The sequence below is a fragment of the Strix uralensis genome, chromosome 19 (assembly GCF_047716275.1).
Source record: "Strix uralensis isolate ZFMK-TIS-50842 chromosome 19, bStrUra1, whole genome shotgun sequence".
NCBI lineage: Eukaryota > Metazoa > Chordata > Aves > Strigiformes > Strigidae > Strix > Strix uralensis.
Genome location: NC_133990.1, coordinates 6,286,687 through 6,310,767, shown reverse-complemented (window position 1 = coordinate 6,310,767; position 24,081 = coordinate 6,286,687). Strand labels below are relative to the sequence as shown.

The window sequence follows — 24,081 nt, the reverse complement described above, 5'->3', positions numbered from 1 at the left end:
CTTCCCTCTTGGGCACACGGATGAGTTTGTTGTTAACACAAGCCTTTGATCAGGGCATGAAGATACCTTACATTACTGACAGCAAGACCTGTTGGCAAACAAAGCGTGGCTAAAAACCAGCAAGATAAAAACCACCACTATCGGAAAACAAATGTCAGATTCAGTCCCAGAAGCAGCACGGAGTGAGTTTACATCCAAAACGTTTATTGCTTCAGCAATCAAATAATCCCGAGTGTTTGGGTCCCAAACCACATGCGCAGCCCGGCTGAATGAAAGGAAGTGAGATAAGTGTTTCTCTTAATCCTTTATTGTTATACTTCAATTTGCTTCTTTTTTAATCTATTTTTCAAATTACAAATGCACGCCAGATAGTATATTGAACTACTTCCAAGCACAATTGCAAAGAAATCCCATATTTTTTTCAAAAAGCGATACACGTTGTACAAACCCAACCTCACATGAACCGCCACAGTCAGAGGAACAGCTCAAATGAATTTGGTCGCAGCCTTCAACTGCTGCTCACGTTTCAACATCTCTGATGCTCAGCTGGTCTGTGTGAAGGTAATCTCCTACCTTTGGCAGTGGTTGGAAGGTTTCAATCCAACAGCTTAAGATGCTGCATAAATACACATTTGACTGTATGTCTGTAAATCTACACAATTCATTAACCTCTTGCATTGACCTGAGAACCAGACCAGAAGAAGGGCAGTTGAGAGACAGAAAGGTTTCCTAAGGAAATCAGGAAATATAAATAATTTTACCTTCTGATCCACCAGAAGTGAAGCTCAGAGACAGGCAAGACATTTGTTTGGATATAAAGTCAAGTCAAGAGCATGGCAAGAACTAAATTGTCACAAGTTTTAACTTTCAGAGAAGTCTGCGGTAAAGGGAACACTTTGAGCTAAATTTGTATCTACTTTAAATAGCAGAAGGTAGTTCACAGAGGACAACCTAGGAGAAATGGTTCGATGTACCACTGAGACAGAATTACTGAACCGAAGAGCTTTAAAGCAATTTATACACATACTGAATAATACCTTTCTGCAAAAATACTCGATAATAAAATCATTTACTGGACTCATCGCTGCACAAAGAGCAAATGTAAGAGAAAACAGCTTATCCAAGTTACTTCCCACTCCAAAAAACCCGACATTAACTGGACCCTTTATACTCACTGGTATACCAAAGAAAAGATCAAATGTATTTAATGAGCAATAATAACTCTGCAGCAGTTTCTCTCTAAGTTTGTTAACAATGCTAAAGGGAGGTTAAAAGAAAGCCCCTATAGAGCACAAGCTGTCTTTTGGGGTAAATGTGTGCAGGACCTTGCACCCGTGCCCAGCCAGAGTTGACAATTTAAGGCTGCATGTCTCCTCAAGAGCCACCTTTTGGTGTTTTCCTACATGCTGTCTCTTCAACTCCAACCTGGCAACCTCTACTCATCTCTGTCTGATGTCCTTTTCTGATGGGTGTGCTGGGGCAGCACCAGGCACAGATGTCCAGAGTTGAGCAGGAGATCACCCAGCTCCCAGCAATCCAGAAACTGGAAATATTCTCATGTTTTTTTCCTTTTGTTCTTCTAGAGTGACTTCACAGACTTTCCTTGCTCGTCCCCACACTGCTATTATCAAACTATTTCCAACCCCAAAGGTCATCGGCAGACATGGTTACTGGATTTTTTTGCATGTGGCTTATTTTTCTCCCCCCCCCCCCCTTTTTTTTTATTAAATAAGCACGCACACTTTCCAGTTTTCCCTTCTCCAAACTCTAGCATCCTTTCCCTTACATAAGCGATGCCAAGAAACAAGATCAGTCAAGCAATGTGCTGCATTTCTGAACAACTGTGTTACAACTTGGAACGGGACTTGTGAAAGTTTCAAAAACCTCAATGTGCACTAAAGGTTTCCCAGAAGAAAGGAAACAAAACAAGCTCAAACAAGATCACAAAGGTTCTACAAATCTTTGTCTTTCAGAGGAGGTTCACCTCAGGTGAGCTCAACCAAGCCGTAAGTGTCACCTGAACCCTTTTGTTCTGGCATAAGCGCAGCAAAAATCGGCAGGGAAGGGTGAGAAAGCGCAGGTTTAACTGGGCTTAGGGCTTACCAGAAGTTACCCTCCCCACGCCACTGAGGGCGATGAGCAATGAGGAACAGGAGAAGCATCTGGCACGGCCCACGGCTTCATGAACCGTGGTGGAGAGAACAGCCGGGCGCTGGAGAGTGTGAAGGAGAGTCAGGTGAAGCTTTCTGTGCAAGAAGGAAATGACCTAAGAAAACCCAACGGTTACCTGCCATCAGGTGGTCCTTCAGCTGCACAAGTCACAGGTCACTAGAGACTTATTGCATTAGAAACGTTGCGAGATTCACCAGCCAGCTGCAGCGCTGGCACAAGGAGACACCAACCTGGGGCCAAGGTGGGTCACACCCCAGAGACAGGGCGCTCGCTGCCTCCCGCAGTGCCCTGACGGCTGCTGCTCCTCCTCACACGCGGGTCCCTGCGCCTCCTCCAGCTCAGCGTCACTCACCAGCCCCTACTCTACAAGGGATGCAGAAGCCGCAGCCCAGCAGGCAAACTCAAAATTGTTTTCCTGAAAGAAAGAGTCTGGCCAGGCAGCAGCGTACCCCGGAGCCGGTACCTGCAGCAAGCAGGGAAAAGGCAGAAGACATGACAGATGATCTCAGCAGGGGACTGTTGTTCCTCCACTACTTTCTCCAGTAAAAACAAATGGGAAAAAAAAATAATAAAATGAAAGGACAGCTCTGCTGGCCTGGCACAGAAGGGGACATCTGCCCGCGTCCATCTGCCATCAGCCTGACACCCCGGTCTTTGTTTTTGGTAGGGTCAGTTTTCTACCATTATAGCTCCCTGAACTGCCTCACCAGGACACCAGTGCCAGTACAAGGAAAAAGACGGGAACATGGGGAGAGGGAGCAGGTAACCACTAGCCCTGCTTAGATGCATCAGTAAATTGTCCCATTGGGCTCTTAAATCACTTGAGAAAGTATTATCTTTTGCCTCTTCCTTTGTTTTTCACTCGAACAAATGCTGGGATTACTCACTCCCTAGTTAGATGGATATATTACAGCGCCAGAACACTTCCAAAATGTTTAAAACATCAACAACTAAAGTTACACGTGAAAAAAAATGAAATAAAAATAATCACAGCTCAGTCAAATGAGTGGAATAAGCTGCAGCAACAAAACTACAGTTTTACTGGTCTGTCTGAACCCGCGAAAGGAACTCCACTAGCCAGGCACTGATAAAGGAGAAAAAGTTATAGCAGAAAAAAAAAGCATATAGTGTTCATACCAAGTCATTTAAGGTCAGATTAAGTGTTCTTGAAGTCTGGTCCATGTGTCTTCTATTTAAAAAAGTGCCCTGCTTGCACAGGAATTGTAAGAACTTTTGAAAATGGGATGCTGGCTCCTAAGTCCCTTGGATACTTGACCGCGTGGTCAGGAGGGTTGAGATTTACATACAAATTGCAAAGCTTCTAAATGGCTTCCTCAGAGCAAGAAATGGGGGTGGAAACGAGAGAATATTTAATGATTAGTTCCTTATGGCTCTGACATTCTTGAAGCATATTTCTTGCAGTCCCTGGAACACTCCTGCATTCTTGATTGCAAAATGGCAATAAGTGATTTCCTTTAAAAGCCTTGTCTTTTATTGGAATACTAAAAATACCCCACTAGCCCCACTCCACTCCACTCTCTCTCTTTCCTGGACAGGCACCATCAACCCTGATGTATTCTATTTTGAAGACGGCAATAAACATTTCAGCATGGGCTGTTCAATCCACTTCATAATAGATCTTGCATTTCCAGTGGAGCCCCTACTAGCACCATAAATCATCTTTACACAGACTTAAGTATGAGAAACTCCAGCTCAAAAGCAGCAAGGTTTTTTTTTTTCTTTTTAAAAATTAAAAATGGGCACAAAACAGTCAAGAACTAAATGACTGGCAACTTTAAACATGACACTACTGGGAGGACCCTGTAACACAGGGCTGTTGTGATGGTTAGAGCCACACTGTGCAGCGCCGCTCCAGTCAATTCACTTGACATAAACCTACCTGGAAGACGATGCTTGGTGGGGTGAAGTTCAGAAAAAATTGTCTACATATCCATTATATCCGAACAAACACGGGTTTCAAATCTGGGATAATCTGTCTGTTGCTGATTTTAAAAGCCACAGATGAAGATTAATTACATACTATGTCTGAACTAGTTACACACATCTAACGCTACTTTTGTTTCTCCAGTCTATATGGACTTACAGTCTGAACTGTTCTCCCCACTGCTTCGCTCATTATGTCTCTCTCCATCTGCTACAGACCTTGGAGAATAGCTCGTACACGACGAGGAGGCTACTGCATAAGCCAGGATTTTATCATTAATGTTCTTAGCTGAGTTGAGGAGCTTCTCCAGTAAAAACGTGCAATCACGTTCAAGAACTAAGATCAGGTAAATGCAGGACACAACCAGCCTTCCTCAGCCTTAAACATCAATGTCTTCATGTATTCAAGAGCCCGAAGGGACATCACTCAGAGCCCCGGTGCTGGCTCCACAGTCCAGCAGTGGATGATGAGAAGGGTTTCCCAAGCATCCATCTGTCTGGTAGGGGCTTTGGCTGGACAAGGTGACCAAGTGGCTCCCAAGCCAACCCAGCGGTGTCGGCCCTGGCACGAATACTTCTTTCCACATTAAGGGAGTCTGTTGGGAAATCTGACCTCACTGAACAAATCTGCTGGTCACATCATAACTCTGCTACAGCAATTGCCCTCGAGTCACTCCACAAACTACATGCAGCTCACCAGCCACAGGCTGATGCCCCATGTATTGGATAAAATACAAGCTGTAGCTTTCACTTGAACACAAGCCTAATAAAGATGGGAGATGATTATTTTTCTACTTTTGAAGTCCCAGAGGGAAGTGAAGCTAACTTTGTCTGTTGGCAAACTCGGTTTTGATCATGCTTGTGGCTGGATAGTCGCATTACCTGCCAAGTGCTGTCACACGGACAGTAAGCTCTCCGCTCCACGGGATACAGTTAGCAACGGGCTTTGCTTAGCAGCAGCTTCTCTTTCTTGGATAAATCACACTTCACTGAGCCCTTCTCCACCTGCAGCAGGTCTCAAACAGGAGAGTCTGTGTAAGGAAACTGCACTTATTTTTGGTTGACTTATCCCATGAACATGGGTGAATCTAGTACTCCAACAGCAAGATCTGGTGACCACAGCAAGGAGATGCTGTTCTGGCTCTGAAGACAGACAACTGGAGTCATCAGGCTGAAAGGGACCCCAGCAGGTTCTAGTGCAACTTACTGCTCCAAGCAGGGTCAAGTTAGGGAGCTGGACTCGATGATCCTTATGGGTCCCTTCCAACGTGAGATATTCTACAATTCTAAGACCAGACTCAGACCAGGTGGCTCAGGCCACTCAACTTGAGTCTTGAAAACCTTTAAGGGAGCACACACACTGCATTCTTCACGGATGAAACCAAATCAGAAGATCTGCTTGTTCTCACAAATAGGTAGTGCTACTCTGAGAAAGGTATTTACTAATCCACTAAAACTACTTCAGGAAGAATGGCACAGTACGGACAACCCAAAAAGGTGACACTGAAGTGGGCAACTGCTTACCATCTCAAATACAACGCTGAGAAAAAGGAGAAAAACCTTGACATCTTTCAGTCTGGTTCTTTTAACGTGTAACAAGATGCTTAGATGATACTTCATTGATTTTAAAGTCAATACCAATCAGGACAAATAAAGTGTTTCACCCTAGTTTCTGCAGAATTGTATCAGCCTGCATGTAAAATTCTTGACACAGATATAGCTTTTTTGTTGAGAACAGTGTTTTCACAATTCAAAGAACAATCCTTCTTTTAGAAACTTGCTCAACCTTTGGCAATCCAACCTAATCAGCATACAAAACTGCAGAAACCAGCAACCAAATACTTATTAATACCATTTACAGCTGCTAACAACTATAAGAACCTTCTAAAAATGCCAAGGGAAACAGGGTGGGTGAAACAATCCCTCACAAACAACTGAGCCAATAAATACAGAACTGTGATAAGAAATTAGGTTTGACTTGCATAATCACTTTTAAAAGTTTTTGGAAAATGTAGTCTGAAGAGCAGGAGGCTGATAAAATAACATAGTTCAGTAGCAATGCGCAAGTCTCAGGCCGATGAAGTAGGGAATTCAATCCTTGTTGAATTCTTGAAATCATTTAGATGTTAACAGAAGTTTCTTCTCCAAAAAAAGAAGGCAAGGCATCTCTTAAAGCCCACACACAGATCTCTGACTCCTATATGCTGGTGTACTACACAAAACTATTTTGGTTTTGGAAGACTGCATTGTCTCAAGTGTCAGGACGGCTATTTTATTTTATTTTACTTTTTAACTTCTGACTTGAGCAGAGCCAAACCTGTACAATTTATACACATGCAGTACAAGAGGTCCACTCTCATTCTGTATTTAAAAAAAAAAAAAAAAAAGGGAGAAAGGAGGAGGAAAACCAACAATATCATTTCATCTCAGTACCTTCCTAAAACTTGAGAAGTTTATAAGCTCTTAATTCCAGTTCTCTCCTTTTGCCTTCCCACATGACGGCTACAAGCTGCCACAGCAGCTGCACAGTAAACGTCTTCAAAGGAAATAAGGAAATAATTGCTCTCAGAACAAAGTGCACGGGGGGAAAACCAGCCTGGGTGTCATGAGCACTGCAGGGCTGAGCAGGCTGCACCCAGGGGAGAAGAGGAGGCTGAGGAGAGACCTCATGGCCCTCTACAGCTCCCTGAAAGGAGGGTGCAGAGAGGGGGGATGAGCCTCTTTAATCAAGTAACAAGTGACAGGACGAGAGGTAATGGCCTCAAGTTGAGCCAGGGAAGGTTTAGACTAGATGTTAGGAAGCATTTCTTTACAGAACGGGTTGTTGGGCGTTGGAATGGGCTGCCCAGGGCAGGGGGGGAGTCCCCATCCCTGGAGGGGTTTAAGAGTCAGGTTGACTTAGCGCTGAGGGATCTGGTGGAGTTGGGAACTGTCAGTGTTAGGTCAATGGTTGGACTGGAGGAGCTTCAAGGTCTTTTCCAACCTAGACGATTCTGTGATTCTGTGAACACAGTGTGTGTCACAGCTACAAGCAACCTCTCTGCGTACTCACTCGCCAGAGGAGGCTTTTGCTCGTGATGGAGAAAGGCAGCAAAAGCAGAGGAGCGCTGGGAGAACCTGCAGAAGGCAGGATGTTTTGGAAATCCATCTTCATATATTTTGCATCATATTCTCCTGTTGGAGAATGTTTCCTTTTTTCAGCTCCTTAAGGTTATTACTAGACACATGCGGGGGTTGACACAGAGAAAAAAAAAAATAAAATGAAGAAAAAAAAGGTCTGTGTAAGGAATGTAGCCTGTTATCAAACAAACAAGGATAAAAATACTTGGGAGCAAAAAGAAGTTGCCTGATTTATTAAATATTTTTTTCCTTAAATCTAATCCTACAGTTGAATCTACAGATCTTATTCCCCTCACACTTTCAGGGGGAGAAAAAGCCCACATGGCAAAGAGGCATATAAATCGCCCTGGATCATTTGTCTGAATCCTGCTCCTGCCCCGAAAGAGGGACGACGCTCCATATGCTTTTGCAATAGCTCTGTTTTGATAGTATTACCAGGAGTGTCCCTTATTAATCATGTTGCCACTAAAAGTCTCTCTGGAGTATTTGCTTATTCTATACTTTTCCAAACTGTTTCAGTTTCCTCTTAATTTATTAAAAGCCCACTGAAGATGACCATAGTTAAAGCTAACCTCTGCTACTACAAAAGTAGAAGGAAAAAAGGGGGGGAGAGGGGGAAAATCACCTTAAACCATGAATTTTCCTCTATTACCCAGAAGAAACTCCCCCCCAAACATGCTGTTTCAGTCTTTGTTATATTTCTCTGACCAGTTCAAATTGTGAAGCCTGAGATATTGCTGTTTAAGGTAGCATTAACATTCAAGAAACACTTTCCTGGATGTTACTATTTGAGTCAGGATCATTGGAAGAAATTTGGTATTGGCTCAATCCTTCAGTGCCCTGAAATCAATGAGCTTATTTCAGCCTGTAAAGTGTTCTTAAAGACATGCTTAAGGGCTTTGCTGGATGAAGAACAAAGCACTTGGCACCCCGCAGAACTGAACCCTGCTGAGGTGCGAGGCGTTTCCAAACATTTCTAATTAACTAAAAGAATCCACAATTAAGAAAGTGGCAGTCACTTGGTTGACAGAATAAAGGCAATGTTTTGCAAAGCATCCCGTGTTCCCCACTCCGGCAACACGCACTCCTTCACAATACCAGACACGGGAAAGAGAAATGTGTCCAACAGTAGGTGGGCTATAAAGAGCAAAAGAGTATCTGGGTGTCCTTTGGCAATTCGGCAGCGGTGCCCAAACCCAGATCCACGCCCGGGAGTACTGAGGAGACGGCGTTTGCTTGAGCTGACCACTAGACCCTGCGAATTGTGGCTTTGTTGATGCCATGGATCAGCAAGTCCCGCAGGAAAGTTCTGCTCACTTCAAGCGCAGGCAGTCCCCACCTTCTTCTCTTAGATCCAAAGATGGGTTTAAAAGGAATGAAAAGCGGTCTCTGCAGTGCAGAAGAAAATGTTAGGTATGAAAGCTTCAGTCCGAGTACATGTGGTCTCTGGCTTTGTATAGATGATCGGGAAGATCCCCATTTATCCCCCAGATTTTGCACTGTTTTGAGGATTTGCTGCCTGCAAAACATTAACTCAAACCAAGTCGTACAATTCTGCTAAAATTACATTTTCAAGCCAACTACGTCTTTCTGAGTCAGAAAACAAATAGGCTTTTCAATGCACTTTTACAATTGCAACATACATTTTATTCTTCTTTTCATCCAGCTTATACAAAGATTAGATAAATTATTTTTCATGTTTATCTTTTTCCATAAAAAACACAAATCACCTTGGTGCTATGCTAACAAAAGCTGGACTTATCTAGGCACAGGACATCAGGGAGAGGCCGTTCGCTCTCCTGGCCCTGCTCCTGCAAACAGATGATAGGCAGCGGCTGACCCTGCAGCCTGGGCAGTGTCCATCTGTGGTCAGATGGACTCCACGTGGGTGCAGCCATTCAGGCTGGGAACGGGAGGCAAAGCCCTGAAGACCTGTGAAATCTGTGTAGAGGATCAGACCACCTTCAGCTGGAGAACTCGAGAGGGATTTCCCACCTGTGGTCCACAGCTACTTCTAAGGAGCCCGAGGACAGCGGTCAGAAGCGAGGCTACTCTAACCGGGGTCCGAGTTCAACTATAAGGATTGTCTATCAATTGTCCAGCACAAGAACAGAAGCAACAAATTAAAAATAGGTTGGAACCAGAAAAACCAAGCTAGCTCAGTGTTAAGAAGAGGGGGCTGAACCTCAACATCTACACTGACCTTTGTGGCAGCCCTGAGTTGGAGAGTGGGGGGATAGGGTGTAGGGGAGAACTTTGTAGAGTCGAGCTGATGGTTGGACTCGATGATCCCAAGGGGCTTTTCCAACCTGAATGACTCTGTGATTCTGTGACTAGAGTGTGGCTTAAGGAGACAGATGCTGATGTAGAAGTGCTTGCTGCTCTGCACGTGTGTGAAGCTCTCTGAGATGATCTCCCCTCTCAGCCAACGAAGGGAAATTTCCTACACTGCAACTCCTGCATAGTGTCACCAGGTAGAGCCATGCATGAACAACTCTAAAAGAGAATTTTAATTTTTTTAAGGTTTCATCAAATCCTGCCTCAATCACTCCAAAAGCTTCAGACTGCACACACAGCATTATGGCAGAAATACGGTCATCTGCGAATGGTTAATGTAATGCATATTGGGTGCAAACCACTGGGACTACAGTAAGATGCTTGGCAGTATTTGATTTCAAGCAAGCCACAGAACATGACAGTAATTTAAATAAAACCCGTACAGTTTATCCAGAGCTTCCCATCCCTTTGCTCCTACACAGTCTCTCTTTCTGTCTCCTCTGTTCCAGGTGCAAGCTTGCACAAGCTGACCACATATCATGGAGCCTATCTTGAAGCAGGAATTTTATTCGCAGCATTGGCTTTAGGAGGAGGCAAATTAAGAACAGAGACGAAGGGATGCTTATCCTTTTATTTTTAGCACAATGAAGGTCTCATCTGAGGGGATCCTAATAAAATTTAGAAGTCAACACTTCTGATGGAGCATCCTTAGTTGCTTTTAAAAAGAAGATGTGGATGCAGTGATTAGCTTTTGCTTGCTAGGAACTTTTTTTTTTTTTTATTTAAACATTGTCCACTGTGATTTTAACGGCTTTGAGGGGAGATTTTTAGTATGATCAGCTGCCAAGAAACGTCTCCCAGTTAGCTGCTTTGGTCATCAGTCAGTAGCTGCCATTAGCTCAGCAGTTTCTATCTGCAAATCCAATAATCCTAGAACTACCAAACATAATTTTCCCTCAACATTAGTTTTGGTGGAGAAAAACATCCTTTGGAAGGCAAAACACTTTTTTTTTTTTAGCATTTTAGCTATCAAAACACATGGTGCAGCCTAGAATAGTACTCCCCATAAAAGCCGTTCTCCAGCTCCACTCCTCACCCAGCCTGCCAGTGAACATGGGAAACCATTAACTCAAGCTGCTACAATTAACTCCCAGCATCTTCTTCAAAGACTCAGACAATCCCCAGCTACTTGTCATGCAAACAACCTGTGAGATTCATTCTCCTGGCAAAGTAAAAGGAGGAGTAAATTACTGAGTTAAGTAGATTACCGGGGAAGGAGTCACACTCAGCAGCCTTATGAGATGATTAGACCCTGGGAAATTCATACTCCAAATCCCCAGGCCCTGATAGCGCACATTCATTACCAGTTTCAGGATCAACCGCAATCAAGAACCTTCTCTGGCAGCATTAAATATTCTTTTCCCAATGAACTTTCATTTAGCTTTCCCCTAAAAAAGGAAGATTATGTTTAAAATTTTACAAGGGAAAAAGTTGTAGCAGCGTTTAGCAACGCGGCAGTTCACCACTAAGATGACTCTTTATTTCAGAGAAGCATCAGCATTTCTGAAGCCACGATGCTACCAGCACCACCATTGACATAAGCGTTAAAAAAACGGAACGTCGTTGCTCTGGGGGTGTATGTGTGCAGCACTGCCAACAGCAGCACCCAGGGACTGCAGAGGGGTGTCTGCAAAGAAGACAGAGAGCAGCAGTTATCTGTCATGTGCATTTAATAAATCCAACGTAGCAGCTTTCGCAATCCAAAAGAGGAAAAAAAACCCCAGATTTGTGGCAAGAGAGCCAGCTGCTGTAACAGCAATGGGAAACGGCCTCGTGCCTTCTGGAGGAAGCTGCAGGAGCGAGTTAAGACGACGAGTTCCCCAATTAGGGTCCGTTTGCCCTCGTGGTAGATGAGTGATGCCTATCTGGGTACTTCACCATGATCTGCCAGAGTGCACGGACTGAGGCTGGGAAATTAATTGCCCAGAGTATTGGGTAAACAGGCAGCAATCATTATTTTTACCCCACTAATGACATTTTGTGAGGAACACTGCTGGTAGCGGCAGGCTGTGAGAGAGGCTGTTCCACGGAGGCTTCAGACATGGATTTATAATAATTTTCTTTTTAAAAGGCTTCTAGTTTAACACAAGTCTATACAGCATTATTCACCAACCCTCCATTATCTAAAGAATTACAAATTCCCTATTTTCTTGATCTATATAAAGTAAAGGGCGTAACCCCATCACGATGGAGAAGGTGAGAGTGTGCTGTGAGTTCTCCCTCCTACCTGAGGTATTTTTATCAAAGAGATGTCTTTAAAAATATCTCTCAGAGAAAGTCTCTTATGCAAGAAGTTAGACAGTTGAGGACTACTGAAGTGCAGTCTAGTTTGATCAAAGGAAACTCCACCACAAGAGACTATTTCATGCCCTGGTATCTCAAAGGAGGCCATGATAAACTGCAGAAAACCAGATGATCAACCTGATGAGAAGGGCTAATCTTCTCAGAAAGCTGTGAGAGGCATGATAGCTATGAAGAAGGAAAGTATAAGGATCTAACAGCGGTGATGGGGGCACCCTGAAAAACACTGGGTTTACCAAGCCATCAGATGAGGTGACTAAGACGCATTCCATCACAGCTGAAGTCATCTCGGCAAAGTAACACGGAAAGGAGCCCACCAGCAGGCTCTACTAAGTAGGCAGGCCTGAGAATCAGCCACGTCCACACATCTGTGGCTAAACTACGACTGTTAATGCATCAGTGGTGCCTGCCCACCTGCAGCAGCAGAGGGTCGATAAACTCCAGGTCCCCAAGGAACGGCTTCCCCAGTTATCCCCACGCTCCCAACCTGCAGGATCCCCCTGCCCGGACCTGCTGCCACTCCACACAGAGGGCTACAAGCAACAGCCAAGGGGGTTTTTTTGAGCTCAGACTCTTCATGTGACAAGCACAGCAGAGACAAGGGGCTGCTCTTGCCTGCTGCATCCACACCTTGACCTCGGGTGGCATTAAGAGAACGTGCCTGCGGCTGTGTCAGCAAACTGAGAAGAAACACCCAAGCAGCCGCTTCTGCAGAGCAGTCTGGGAAGGACAGACAGGTTACCTCACAGGTATTCACAGCTCATCTCAGCAAAGCATGGCAAGTTCTGGATCAGGTCCCTGAAATCTGACAGCTTAACTCCAATTCCTCCAGCACCTCAAAGTCAGATGGTTCGAGAACAGGCTGACAGTGATGATGCTCCAGGCGGGCACAGAGGACCCGAACACAGCCAAGCCACAGGCACTCAGATGGGGACAACAGCACTGCCCTGTTCCACAAAGGACAATATATATGGTAAGGAGCTACTAAGACAGGTCAACCACGGCAGGATGGGGCCAGCGCTGGCCTGGCAGCAAAGGAGAGCAATTCCTCACAGCAATCTCTCCACTGTTACTCCCAGTTCCTCCCTTCATCCCTCACGGCCACGAGGTCTTTTTTAGCACTCACCTTCCAAGAACCTTGGCAGAAGAGCACAAACCCTACAGGGAAGGCAGAACCAGCCACACGAGTCCACAAAGATGGGAAGCCTGCCTAGAAATAACACATTTCCTGTCTTCCTGACACCCCATTTCTTTCTTGACTAATGCTGAATGAAGGCTTTAAAAGGAGACAGGGGTCCTCCCCACTATCTCAGAGTTATGGAGCCAGCTTGGTGTCTCAGGTGAGCTAGACCACCACTAAAACCAGCCACTGAGCAGAACGGAGCCAAAACTACCCCTTACCTCACGCTCGATTCTCCTGCGAACCTTGCCAAATTAAGCAAGGAAGCAGACGACTGGAGCTTGTACGTTGTAAAACTTGTTCAGTCATAACCCATAAAAATACCTGAATGCCCACCTACGGACACACCGCACCTCCTTTGGGCGCTACCACATCAGTCAGGCTACAACCAGCTCAGCTTAATAAGCCATTTAACACCTAAATACTCCCCAATTCCAAGCCCTTTGATGACTTAACCACCTACTTATTGCCAGAATTAGCAAGACAAAAGATGACCACCAAAAGGCCATCAGCACCCCTTGACCTTCTCTTTTACACAGCAGCAAATGAAAATCATTTTGTCTCTTGCTTCCTTGGAAGATGATCTCTAGAGGTTGGTTCCTCTGGCAGCCAAAGCCAAATGCATCTTTGCAGTGGGAGCAAGCCACCTGGACATCCCAAGAGAAAATTCAGAATTTCATGCAGTTACAAAGTACCAGAATTCAACCTTCCTTATCTCAACAGGGCATGCAACAGAGCAAGCCTCCAAATTCACCAACTCTTTATTTCAAGCAGAATTTAAAGACCTAAAGCATGACTCTCCTCCTGCATGGACTACACCACAGCCTTCAGAGTAGCTCCATGGATACAGTCTGGGCTGGAGCAAATCCCGTCGCAGAGAAGTCCCAGTGGAGGATCCCAGCACAGGAACAGCTTTTCATCAGTGGGCAAGGCTGACTGATCTAAACTCAAGATATTCATTTTCAAGAAAGTTTCTCTCATAGACCATTAACCACTAATATGCACGCACAAATATGATATGAATGCTTAAATGCAGACAGCAAAGTACACAGGAGAACAAAACTTATTCTGCATTCATCTACATAATTGCATTCAGCTACCAAAGCAATGAGCATCTTTGAAATACCAAAGGTGATGGTAAACAAGCATTAAACACTCGATTACGTAGGAAGCAGCATAGAGGACACGGCAAAGTAGCCGTGCATCCAACGGAAATATTAATAATGTGGTTATTAGCAAAGTAACCAGTAAAGCAGAAGCAGCAACACCGGGAAAGACGTGCAGAAGTGAAAGAATTTTAATTTCAGCAAACGGCTGAGGTGCAAGATGAAGTTCTGAAAATCCACTTCTCCACCTCGTCTCCCATCCAAACCTGAAGTTCTAACAAAAACTGGAGATCAACTTTAAGGAAACATTTACCCAGCTCCCAAGGTATTTGAGTATCTTGTCAAAACACCCCTCCAAATACAGTGTTTCTGAATCAGAAAGCACAGACTGCAAAATTCACAAGAAGAAATCAAATCGTCTCATCTCAGGAAATTGGAAATGTTACTGTTTATAATGCTGCGTTCCCCCTGAAAGCATGCTGTAAAACACTCAGTATGAATCATTTGGCACTGCTAGTGTTTTTGTAGAAGGCCTAAACATTGGGCTTTTTTCCCTCACTTTTGAGTCTTTAATTCAATATCAAGGTGCGAAATTAATATTTTTGCATTTTATTTAAATGCCAGAAAAACATTTGCTGCTTCTCTAGCAGGAATGAGTCACTTTGGCTCTAATAAGGTGCTTTTCCGAAACATTTTAGCAGTACTGTCGCCTTGCTAATGCTCTAGAGCTAAATACAAAACATTGTCTGCTGGGATCCCCAAAGACTTCATAAACCACGCAGTAGTGAAAAACCACCCAACCCTGCAGGAGCTGGAAATCTTACAGTGCTAAATAAAATCACCAAGCGCAGGGAGAAGCAATAAAGCTGGGAATCTTTTCGGTTCTGGAGAGCTTATACTTTCCAAATTCCTCGAATTTGGTAGATTCGAGAAAGTTATGCAAATATGTCTATTATGTTCAAAATCTAACCCTCACGATATGGCATTGTGTTGTATAAAATACTCGTCTTTTCTCATGGGTAACCAGAAGCAAGTGACAAAGCAGAGTGGCAGACGTCCTAATACCAGTATAATCTACAGATTCACTCTGCTCCTGCCTGTGTTGGTGCACAGGGGAGGGGGCAAGAGAAAGCAGTTATCACCTCCACGGAGGGAACCACTTCACAGGATGTGTATCACATCTGAATTACAGCCACCATTCTGGAATTCCTCAGCTGAGAAATTAAAACAAGCTTACAGAAATTACTGATGGGTGAACGCCATCCCCACTGTACTCTGACTCACATACCACCCCCAAATCACAGCTGGCAAGTCGTCATCCCCAACTACCTCTGCCAAGCCCCGACAGGCTACACTGGGTGCTCTCCAACGCGCGTAAAAAGTTTCTTGGTCTCAACATCCATCACAAACTGCTGTCTGGGCTCCGTATCTCCAGGCAGCCCAACCATCTCCCTCGCCCATCCCAAACTGGTACCAAGACTTCTCCTTGGGTTAATTCGCAGTCTCTCAAAAAAGTAACAGAGCAACATAATGAAGACCAAGTGTTTCAGTTTGGATCCAGAGACACGAGGCTTCTCCAGACACACACCAAAGGCCACCTCCAGCTGCTGCACCAAGAGTACTTGGCCACTGGGCTGGGAGCAAAGGGAGTTGATGGCTGTAGATCACATAGCCCCAATTAACCACGAGGCTTGGAGACACACCTTGAACTCGAGTGGAAGAAACACTTCACTAGACACTTCTTAAGCTCTGCAAAAGTGCAAAGACTACAAAAAACTTAACTTTAGTAGTCCTGTGTTTTCCTCCTCAGGTGAGCGTATTTTGCTCCTCATTTTTGAACCTTAGCAGCTGACTCTGTCGGTGCGGAGAGCCTGGCCTAACTCTGGCCTGCTCACTGCTCCTGTCTGTCTGTGCTAGCATTAAAGTCTTCTCTCCGGCTGTCAGCTAAAAGGAAATCAAATCAGTGGTGACCATCATGATCAAGAGATCTGAAGATGATGAACACTACAAAGGACTGTGGCATTTACTTGCAACCACTCTGGGCAAACAGGGTGCTGATGGCAACGGCAGGCACGTTTGCTATACCACAAACTTGAAAACAAGCCTGTTATTTTGGGTAGGTTCAATTCTTTTAGGTGATTTCCAAGGCCATTAGCATCACCCATGCTCAAGTCATCCCTCCAACAGCTAATCATCTGGCCAACCCATGAAATTTCAAAGCTGATATTCCTCCTGGTGTAAATCTACACACAGGCATCAGCTACTTAAGAACTAGCATTTGCCCTTTTTTGGTGTAGCCTCTGACCCCCTATTAGGACTGATGAAGGATGCTGTGGCACACGTACAAAACCCTTCCTACCCCCCACGAATTATTTTTGTTTCCCCATACAGGCAGCGTAGGAAGGTTGGTTGGCTCTGGGTCTCTCAGAAAGGCTTTCTGCGGTGGGAGGTGGGTTCACTGCTGCACACAAGGGATGACCTCCGGCAATGCCCGGCTCGCACTTGCTACTGTCTTCAGTTTGGCAACACGGCACAAAAGCGGCGTGCATGTGTGTACCCCCTCCTGCCCCGGCCCCTCTTCGCAGGGGGCCGGAGCTTCACACGTTAACGGGCCCCCTCGAGACAAAGCCCCCGAGTTTCTTAATTAAGTCGAAGTGAAAGACAGCCTAAAAGCATCCCACTTACATCCTCGGAGTACCTTCAGTCTGGACTTCAAACGCAGCAGTGCACTGCCTGTCAAACCATGGCCTTAATAGCCGGTCGACGATTTTTCTCTTGTAAATGGGGAATGCTGTGCCTTCAGCCCAGCCTCTTCAGCCTCCTCTCATCTTCCCTCCAATTTTAGACATGTCTCTGGGTTACAGAGGAGGAAACAAAGGGACTGCTTGTGTGTCAGAAGCCCTCCAGAGGGTCTGCGTTTCAGTCCACCCTTCTCCAAAGCAGGGCAGTGTCTGGAGAGCTCTTTAGCAGTTTTTGTCTCATTAACATTTCCATGAGGGATCAAAGAATATATTAAAAAAATATCTAAGTACAATTCCTGCTATGGAACAAGAATATATAAAAAAATCTGCTCAGACGCCTTTCCCTGATCCGTTGCATTCTTATTAGATAATTGTCTCTTCATAAAACCAGCTTTTATTCCCACTGAACCCCGCAAAAGTCTCCACAGATCCGTCCCACCGAGCCCCTGCTCCCCCGTACTTTTTCCATCGTTGGGGCTGGGTTGCTCTATGTTCCTCCCAAACAGAACCCAATTATTCCCTGGCAGTAAGTCACCGGGAGCAGGAATTGCTTTAATTTTGTCCCTTTGAGCAGCTGCTCGGGGTGGGCTGGGAGATGGCTGCGGCCACGGAGCTGGGATGAATACTAAAGAAGCACTGAGGCATTGCGTCCTGCGCGGGGGGTGACGGGGTAGGATTTTCTCCTTGGAGGAAGCAAATCAGTGAGCTTTACGTGTCCAAAATGAGCGTTTTTCTTCCCCCTCCTTGGATATTTGCATGCCCAAACCCTGCCAGTGTCAGAGTTGCAACGCACCTGAGTGCCTTGTGACATCTTCACCGGTGGTGCTGAAGTGGGGAACCGGTGCCCACCGCCCCGGCCCCCATCGCTGCAATTCTTCCCCTTCTCATTAGAAATGCCCAGCAACATCCCGCAGACAAAGCCACTGCAAACAAAGTGCAGGGAAAAGGGGGGAAGGGGAGAGGAGAGGATTTTTTTTTTTTCTTTTTTTTTTTTTTGAAGAAAGGAGTGCGGAGGAATTCTTCATTCACTGATCTGTAGAATACATTAATATCCCGAAGTGTTGGCACAGCCTCCAATGCTCGGGGGACCAACAATGCAAGCAATGACTCCGAGTCTGGGATCTTCAAATAAACCACCCCTGCTGTCATGGCCACCGGGAAAGAGAATAACAGCAATATTAGCTGACCTTCATTTTGTTGTTTCTCCAGACCTGACTGCTAGACCTCTGTTTGCCTGTTACTAGGATTTCTTGGCTGAAAAATGTGAGCATTTCCTAGACGATACAAGAGGCAGTTTATTAGGTAAATAAACCAGGCCCTAAGCAGTCGCTTCTGCTTGATAATGAGGAGGGAAGGAAAGGAACAGACCTCCCCGCACCACCTAAAATAACCCCAATCAAGGCTCTATAACTACCAGCGCATGCATATTTTTCAACAGACAGTTAATGAACAAGAGAAGGTCATTTTAGCCCAGCCAACTTGTGAGCAAAACCATTTGCTCAGAAAACTATAGGCCATAAAAATCACAGCAGGCACTGTCTGTATCGTATAAAACTGTCCATCTATGGAAGCAGAAAGATGTTTAAAATAAGCGTACTCTTTCAGGCTTCTGACAAAAGAAAGCATCAAGGGGAAAATGTTTCTAGAGGAGTCTTGCACGGAGGGCTGAGAAGGCGAGCGCATGGGACACCTCGCGCTGCTCCCTTCTTAGCTCATCTCCAGGAACCACAGTGATAAACGCAATTAAATTATCAGGCAGACAACGACCCAGGGACAACAATTAAGGGTGATTTGCAAGCCTACAGCACCTCCTGCAAAAGGCTACTGCAGCAAATTAGAGGCAAGTTTTACAACATTTCCCAAAGCATCTCACAGATAAATGTAATAACCAGACAGTTTTAGAAAGCATGGCTCGGAAAATGAAGTTTCCACTGAAACAGAGCTAGTGGCACTGTTTTCTTTGCCAAAAAGGCAATGCTCTGGTGCATTTTTTTAATATATAGAAGATAAGTATTACACAGTAGCTACTGTGTGTTACAGTCCAAGTGGGGCTGTGGTACAAGACAACCATAATGCATCAAAAGCCACACGAGGCACAACACCTGCAACTCATCTGCAGATCCCAGTACTCACTAGAATTTCACAGCAAAGTCGCTAGCACAAGCTGATCATCCTGCAGCAGAAAAAAACCCCTTCCCTCCTTCCACCCCAAAGCAAAAAATTATTCCTGAAGCAGACAGGTTGTATATTGAAACAGTGAAATCCCACTTTGCTGCTGCAGACCTGCGCACAGGAAAGCGTTCCAACATCCAACCCGGTTTGCAGACAAGTGTGATACTCTAGTGACACATCTCTGCTTTCACCACAAAGGTTTAGAAGTCACTGCAAACCCTAGATCCAACACCGGTACAAGAGCATCAACATGAGCCCTGTGTGCCACCTGGCAGCGTGACATGAGCAAAGCGAAGCCACGTGAAGCCTTGGGCAAGCAGACAGCTAGCCCACGCTACAGCTACCTTAAAGGCTACGTTCACCTTCCAGCCACAGCAGAGCGATGCTGAAGTCATGGACTGTAATCTGCAAAAACTACATTTAAATACAGTGTTAAAACTGGGGCTGGTTTATTAAGCTCACGACTTAAAACCTCATGGTTGTGAGTTTGGAGAAGCAAACTAGGCTGTGATTGCACGTTCCACCAAGAGGAGGGTGGTGAAGCACCTTCCACAGGCAGCACACACGCTTTGACCAGCTCGTGGCAGCGAGTCCAACTCAACTCATTGTTGCCAGACACAAAACTGCCCTTTCTGTAGCTGTACAATCTTTTATGAGCTTAAGTCAGTTAAGAAGCTTTTCCCCTGGAGTCCCAGCAGGAGGTTAGGTGACTGTGGGTGCTCCTTCAGACTGCACCTTGTGCCCTGCTGGGAGGTGGGTATCAAAGGGGATGGTCCTGTTTAAGCCACCACCCTCCTCTGCGCTGGGTCTGGCGATCCTGCAGCAACAGCACAAGTTGCTCCTGCGGACTGACCCGGTGGAAACGTCCATCTGCTCCGCAGCTCACCCAGAGACACCAGTGTGAGGTCCCACTCGGGACAGGCAGCAGGACAGTGCCTGCCAGCAACGGCAGCTGCCCCCTCCGTGTGAAACAGCACCCTCCAGCACCCACACACCAGCCTGAACCTGCCTCCTTGCTGGTGCTTCTGAAACCCTCCGTGGGGCTTTTCCCACGCAAGCCCCAGAGCCCCAACATGAGGCTGAGCTGCTTTCAGCAGCACCAAAGACGGCGCCGGAGCACCGACACTCTCCGGTTACGCCTGCTCCCCTGTGCCCTCCCAACACCAAACCACCAATCCCAGATGTGCAACATGGGTTAATTAACACTCCTGCTGGACGCCTGCAACGCCTGCCACTTGAATGCTTCAAGACCAACGCTGCATGAACATATTTGATTTTCACCTTAATATTTTTTTTAAAGTGATACCAGAGACTTTGGCCATCCCCTGTCAGACCTGACAAGCCACCCCTTCAAGGGCAGAGGTTTCTTACTGCTCTTCCCATCTGCCTGAGGACAGTTTTCCTCCAGCCAGAGTTAGCACGATTGCTGGATTCCTACTGCATTTTTGCAAAACAAGAAAGATTTGAGATCAGAGCCCCTGTTGATTTATATCCCCAACTTCTGGTGGAATCAACATCCTCTACACATCTCAGAAAGCCCTGGAGACAGCATAACCACTTGGTCCCTAGCAAACTAATTTCTCCACTGACCACATCCTCCATGCATTGTTGTGTCCCTCGAGTGCCCGGGGCCTGTGAAGCAGGATTCCAGATGCTGGACCCTCTCTCTGCCCGGACACTGTGTTTGCAGCAGCGTTCTGCTCAGGACAGCATCTTTGGTTGGGGTGGATTTGGGGTAAGAGAATCAAGACAGGCTAGAAATGGCTTGCTTGGGTATTTGGGAGCCAAAGATTAAGGCAGAATTTCAAAGTTGTAAGAATTAATACAAACAGTTAACCCAGATAATTTCCCCGCTAATTTAGTTTTAACGTGACATGAAATCCCCAAGCCAGAACACCGTTGTATTTCAACTCCAGATTGGGTAGAGCAATTATTTTGTCAATGAGCATGTTAGGAAAGAAAAGGCAGAAGGAGGCAAGTTTCAACCTCTTTGGTAATGTACAAATTAACACATTTCAGCACCATTTTCAGAAATATAAATTAATGATTTAATTCTGCAACATGTATCCTTGGAAACCAAGCTGTAAGCAGTCGCCCTTGGATATTTCACACAATTCCAATTTTTTTCAATATTCAAACACAACTAATTGCTTGCCCTTTTGGAGTGATGGACAGCTTGGGTGAGCAGGGTGCCCAGGGGCTTATTTTACCACCAGATTTGTACAATCCCGCTACATGGGTTGACAACAGCTGCTCTAAATCTCCTGATAGGTATGAACAAGCATTGATGAAGTTCAGTCTGTTTGAACAGCTGCATATGCAAATGTAATTAAGAAGATGTCTACTGTCTTTTGCTCTTCCTATCCATGCCCCCCCTCTTCTCCCTCTCCCCTTACTCTGTCTCCTAACGGGGAGGGATGCCATTTCATAGCTTCAGACTTGAACCCATGCCTGACTTACATCTCACAACCGAATCCCAGAAACGCCGCCCTGCAGCCCCCTCTACCATCATTTGGGGTGTCCATAAATTTAGGGCTCAGCTACTGAACAGCCAATTATTCTGCAGCCTCAATGTCCACGCATCGACACTGTCACTTGAAAAGCAAACCCCTCAGTGTATCGCAGCAAAGTTATTTTTCCCCATCTCATTTTACGCTGATCAGTTTGTGACTGCCCTTCATCCCTTATTTATACTATACTTGGTGTGCAGCCTTAAGTGAACCTTTTCACTTGTGTCTCTATCTGCAACAGTTATCCAGGGAGATACTCTGGGGGTCACCACAGCCAGGAAAAGGCACGTGGGAAGATGTGGCACAAGTGTAGAAGACCCAGACAAGTGATCGCTGGTTGGATCCGCCAGCCCAGGGCTGGGTGGGAGGCTGGAGATGGCTGCGGTGGTGCTGGAGCGGCTCAGGGCTCCAGGGCAAACTGTCATTAAATGAAGCAAGCTGGTTAACGAAGCCAGGAGGACTGATGCACACTTCAGGTCTTTGCCTTCAAAGTGAACGTTATCTGGGATAATCCCAGAACGAGGTGGGCTGAGCTGCGGCAGCCTGTCCAGCACCGGAGAGGAACCGCGGCATCCGCACAACCGCACTGCGGAAAGGAAAAAGTGATGTGAGCAACCACAAGCCTGTCCAGTTAACCTCAGCAGGATGGAGGCTCTAGAGCAAACTGAAGAAAGACTAATTAGAACATGAAACTAAACGGTAAACAGGGTAGAAAACAATGGGACCGTACTGAAGGGAAATCAGATCAAACAGAGCTAATCAGGTTAGCCCAATAAGATAATGAATTTTCTAGACAAAGGAAGCGTGATAGATCCCATCCACGCAGACTTCAACAAAGCATGTGATATAGTGCCATGTGGGAAATTATTAAATGAAAAAGATGGGGATTATCAGAACTGTAAAGCCAGAAAACTGGTGAAAGGCGAAGCAGCGTTGAAAGAAGGATCAGAATGGATGGAGGTCACCGGCAGAGCTCCTCAAGGAATGATCAGGAGGCTGATCTTATTAAATATTTTTATTAATGACCTTGGCAGAAAAAGTAAGTGTGCTAATGAAATTTGCTGATGACACAAAGTTGGAAAGCAGCATCAGCAGAGAGGAAAGCTGGGACAGCATATAGGAAAAAAATGGGTAACTCTGAAGATGAATGGAGGAAGGTTGAAATTCAGTGGGATGAAAGAGGAAGCCATGCACTTGGGACAAACAATAGTTTTTGCTACGAGTTGGAAAGAAAATGAACTTGGGTGGAAAATGTTCAAGAGTGAGAAAGGCCCAAGCAAACAGCTCAAAACAAAACTGACTTAGGCACCAACATGCTGTAATTGAAGTATTTCCAGAGGCCAGAGAAGTGCTAGAGCCAATGGGCAAGTCATTGTGAGAAGGCTCCAGGGATGCTGCGGTCAGTCCTCACGGTTAAAAATCCAAAAACTTTAAGTAGGAAGAAGTGTAAAAAAGGGCTTATCAGAAAACAGAGATTCATTTAGGAGATTAAAATGTAAAGATGCTTGTTCAGCTCCACAAAACAGAAGCTGGGAGGGAACAGAATGATCTCTTAGACACACATATTTGGGGGAGTAAAATAAAAAAGGGGAAAGAACTATTCAAGACACCAGAACAAGGGTTGCACGTGGGCAACATGAAGTATCCCTGACAAGTCTAAGCTGGAAATAAGTTTATGATCATTGCAGCCTTCCAATAGGAGTAATGGGGGGGAAAAAACAAGCTTGTTCTCAGAAATTTATCTTGAAGGGATTCTATGACCCAGAAGGCTCTTCCTGTCCTTTCCTGCTAAACACACACAGAGCTGACACCACCACCAAACACTGTGGTCCTTACCTGGAAAGAAATTAATAAAACAACTTCAAACAACCTCTTTTAAAAAAAATAAATGTTTATGACTGCTTAGGTCCATCCTCTTTCATCAGCTGAGTCCATTTCAACATCTCAGTGTGAGCAATTTTAAGCCAAATATTTAAGCTGTGAATACAGTGTCTGTGAGGAGGAGGAGGCACAGAGAGGCCACGAGCTGGCTGGAGGGTACAAAGGTTCTGGGGGAGTGAGGCTGCTGGGCACATGCCACCAGCAAAGGTATTGTCTCAACACCACGTATGACCTTGTTTCAGCAATTTGCTGAACCCTTTGGGATGCTTCTTCACACCGTTACTTATCCCGTGAGCACCTCACCTGCTCCTCGGGAGCTCAGAGATAACAAAGCCAAGGAGAAGTGTTTCATATTATGGGGAAACAAGATGGCAAGACAACAAATGAACCAGAAGTCTTAGGTTAGCAATGCCCTGAAATTACTGGACCAGTTTGTTTAAAAGTTGTTCTATTAACATAATTAACGAAGTCACGTTTCCCACAGTGTCCCTAAGCTAATCTGCTTTGAGGCTTCTCTGGTGTCTAATGAGACTTGAGCTCACCCTGCCTTCCCCTCCTCAATGGGGCCCTTAATTGGGTCTCTCTAATGAGGAGAGATGCCCAAGTAAGCTTGTAGT

General features: G+C 45.4%; 1 protein-coding gene across 7 annotated transcripts in view; it reads right to left on the bottom strand.

Annotated features, from left to right (window-relative positions):
- STX8 (syntaxin 8) overlaps positions 1 to 24,081 on the bottom strand; it is a 115,658-nt gene that overhangs the window by 11,569 nt on the left and 80,008 nt on the right. Inside the window, exon 8 of one of the 7 annotated variants that reach the window (XM_074889540.1) lies at positions 184 to 729. The exons of 3 other annotated variants lie outside the window; for them this stretch is intronic. In XM_074889540.1, the coding sequence (XP_074745641.1) occupies positions 665 to 729 (65 nt within the window). In that variant the 3' untranslated portion in view covers positions 184 to 664. 3 more of the 7 variants (XM_074889538.1, XM_074889537.1, XM_074889535.1) reach the window with 3 other exon arrangements.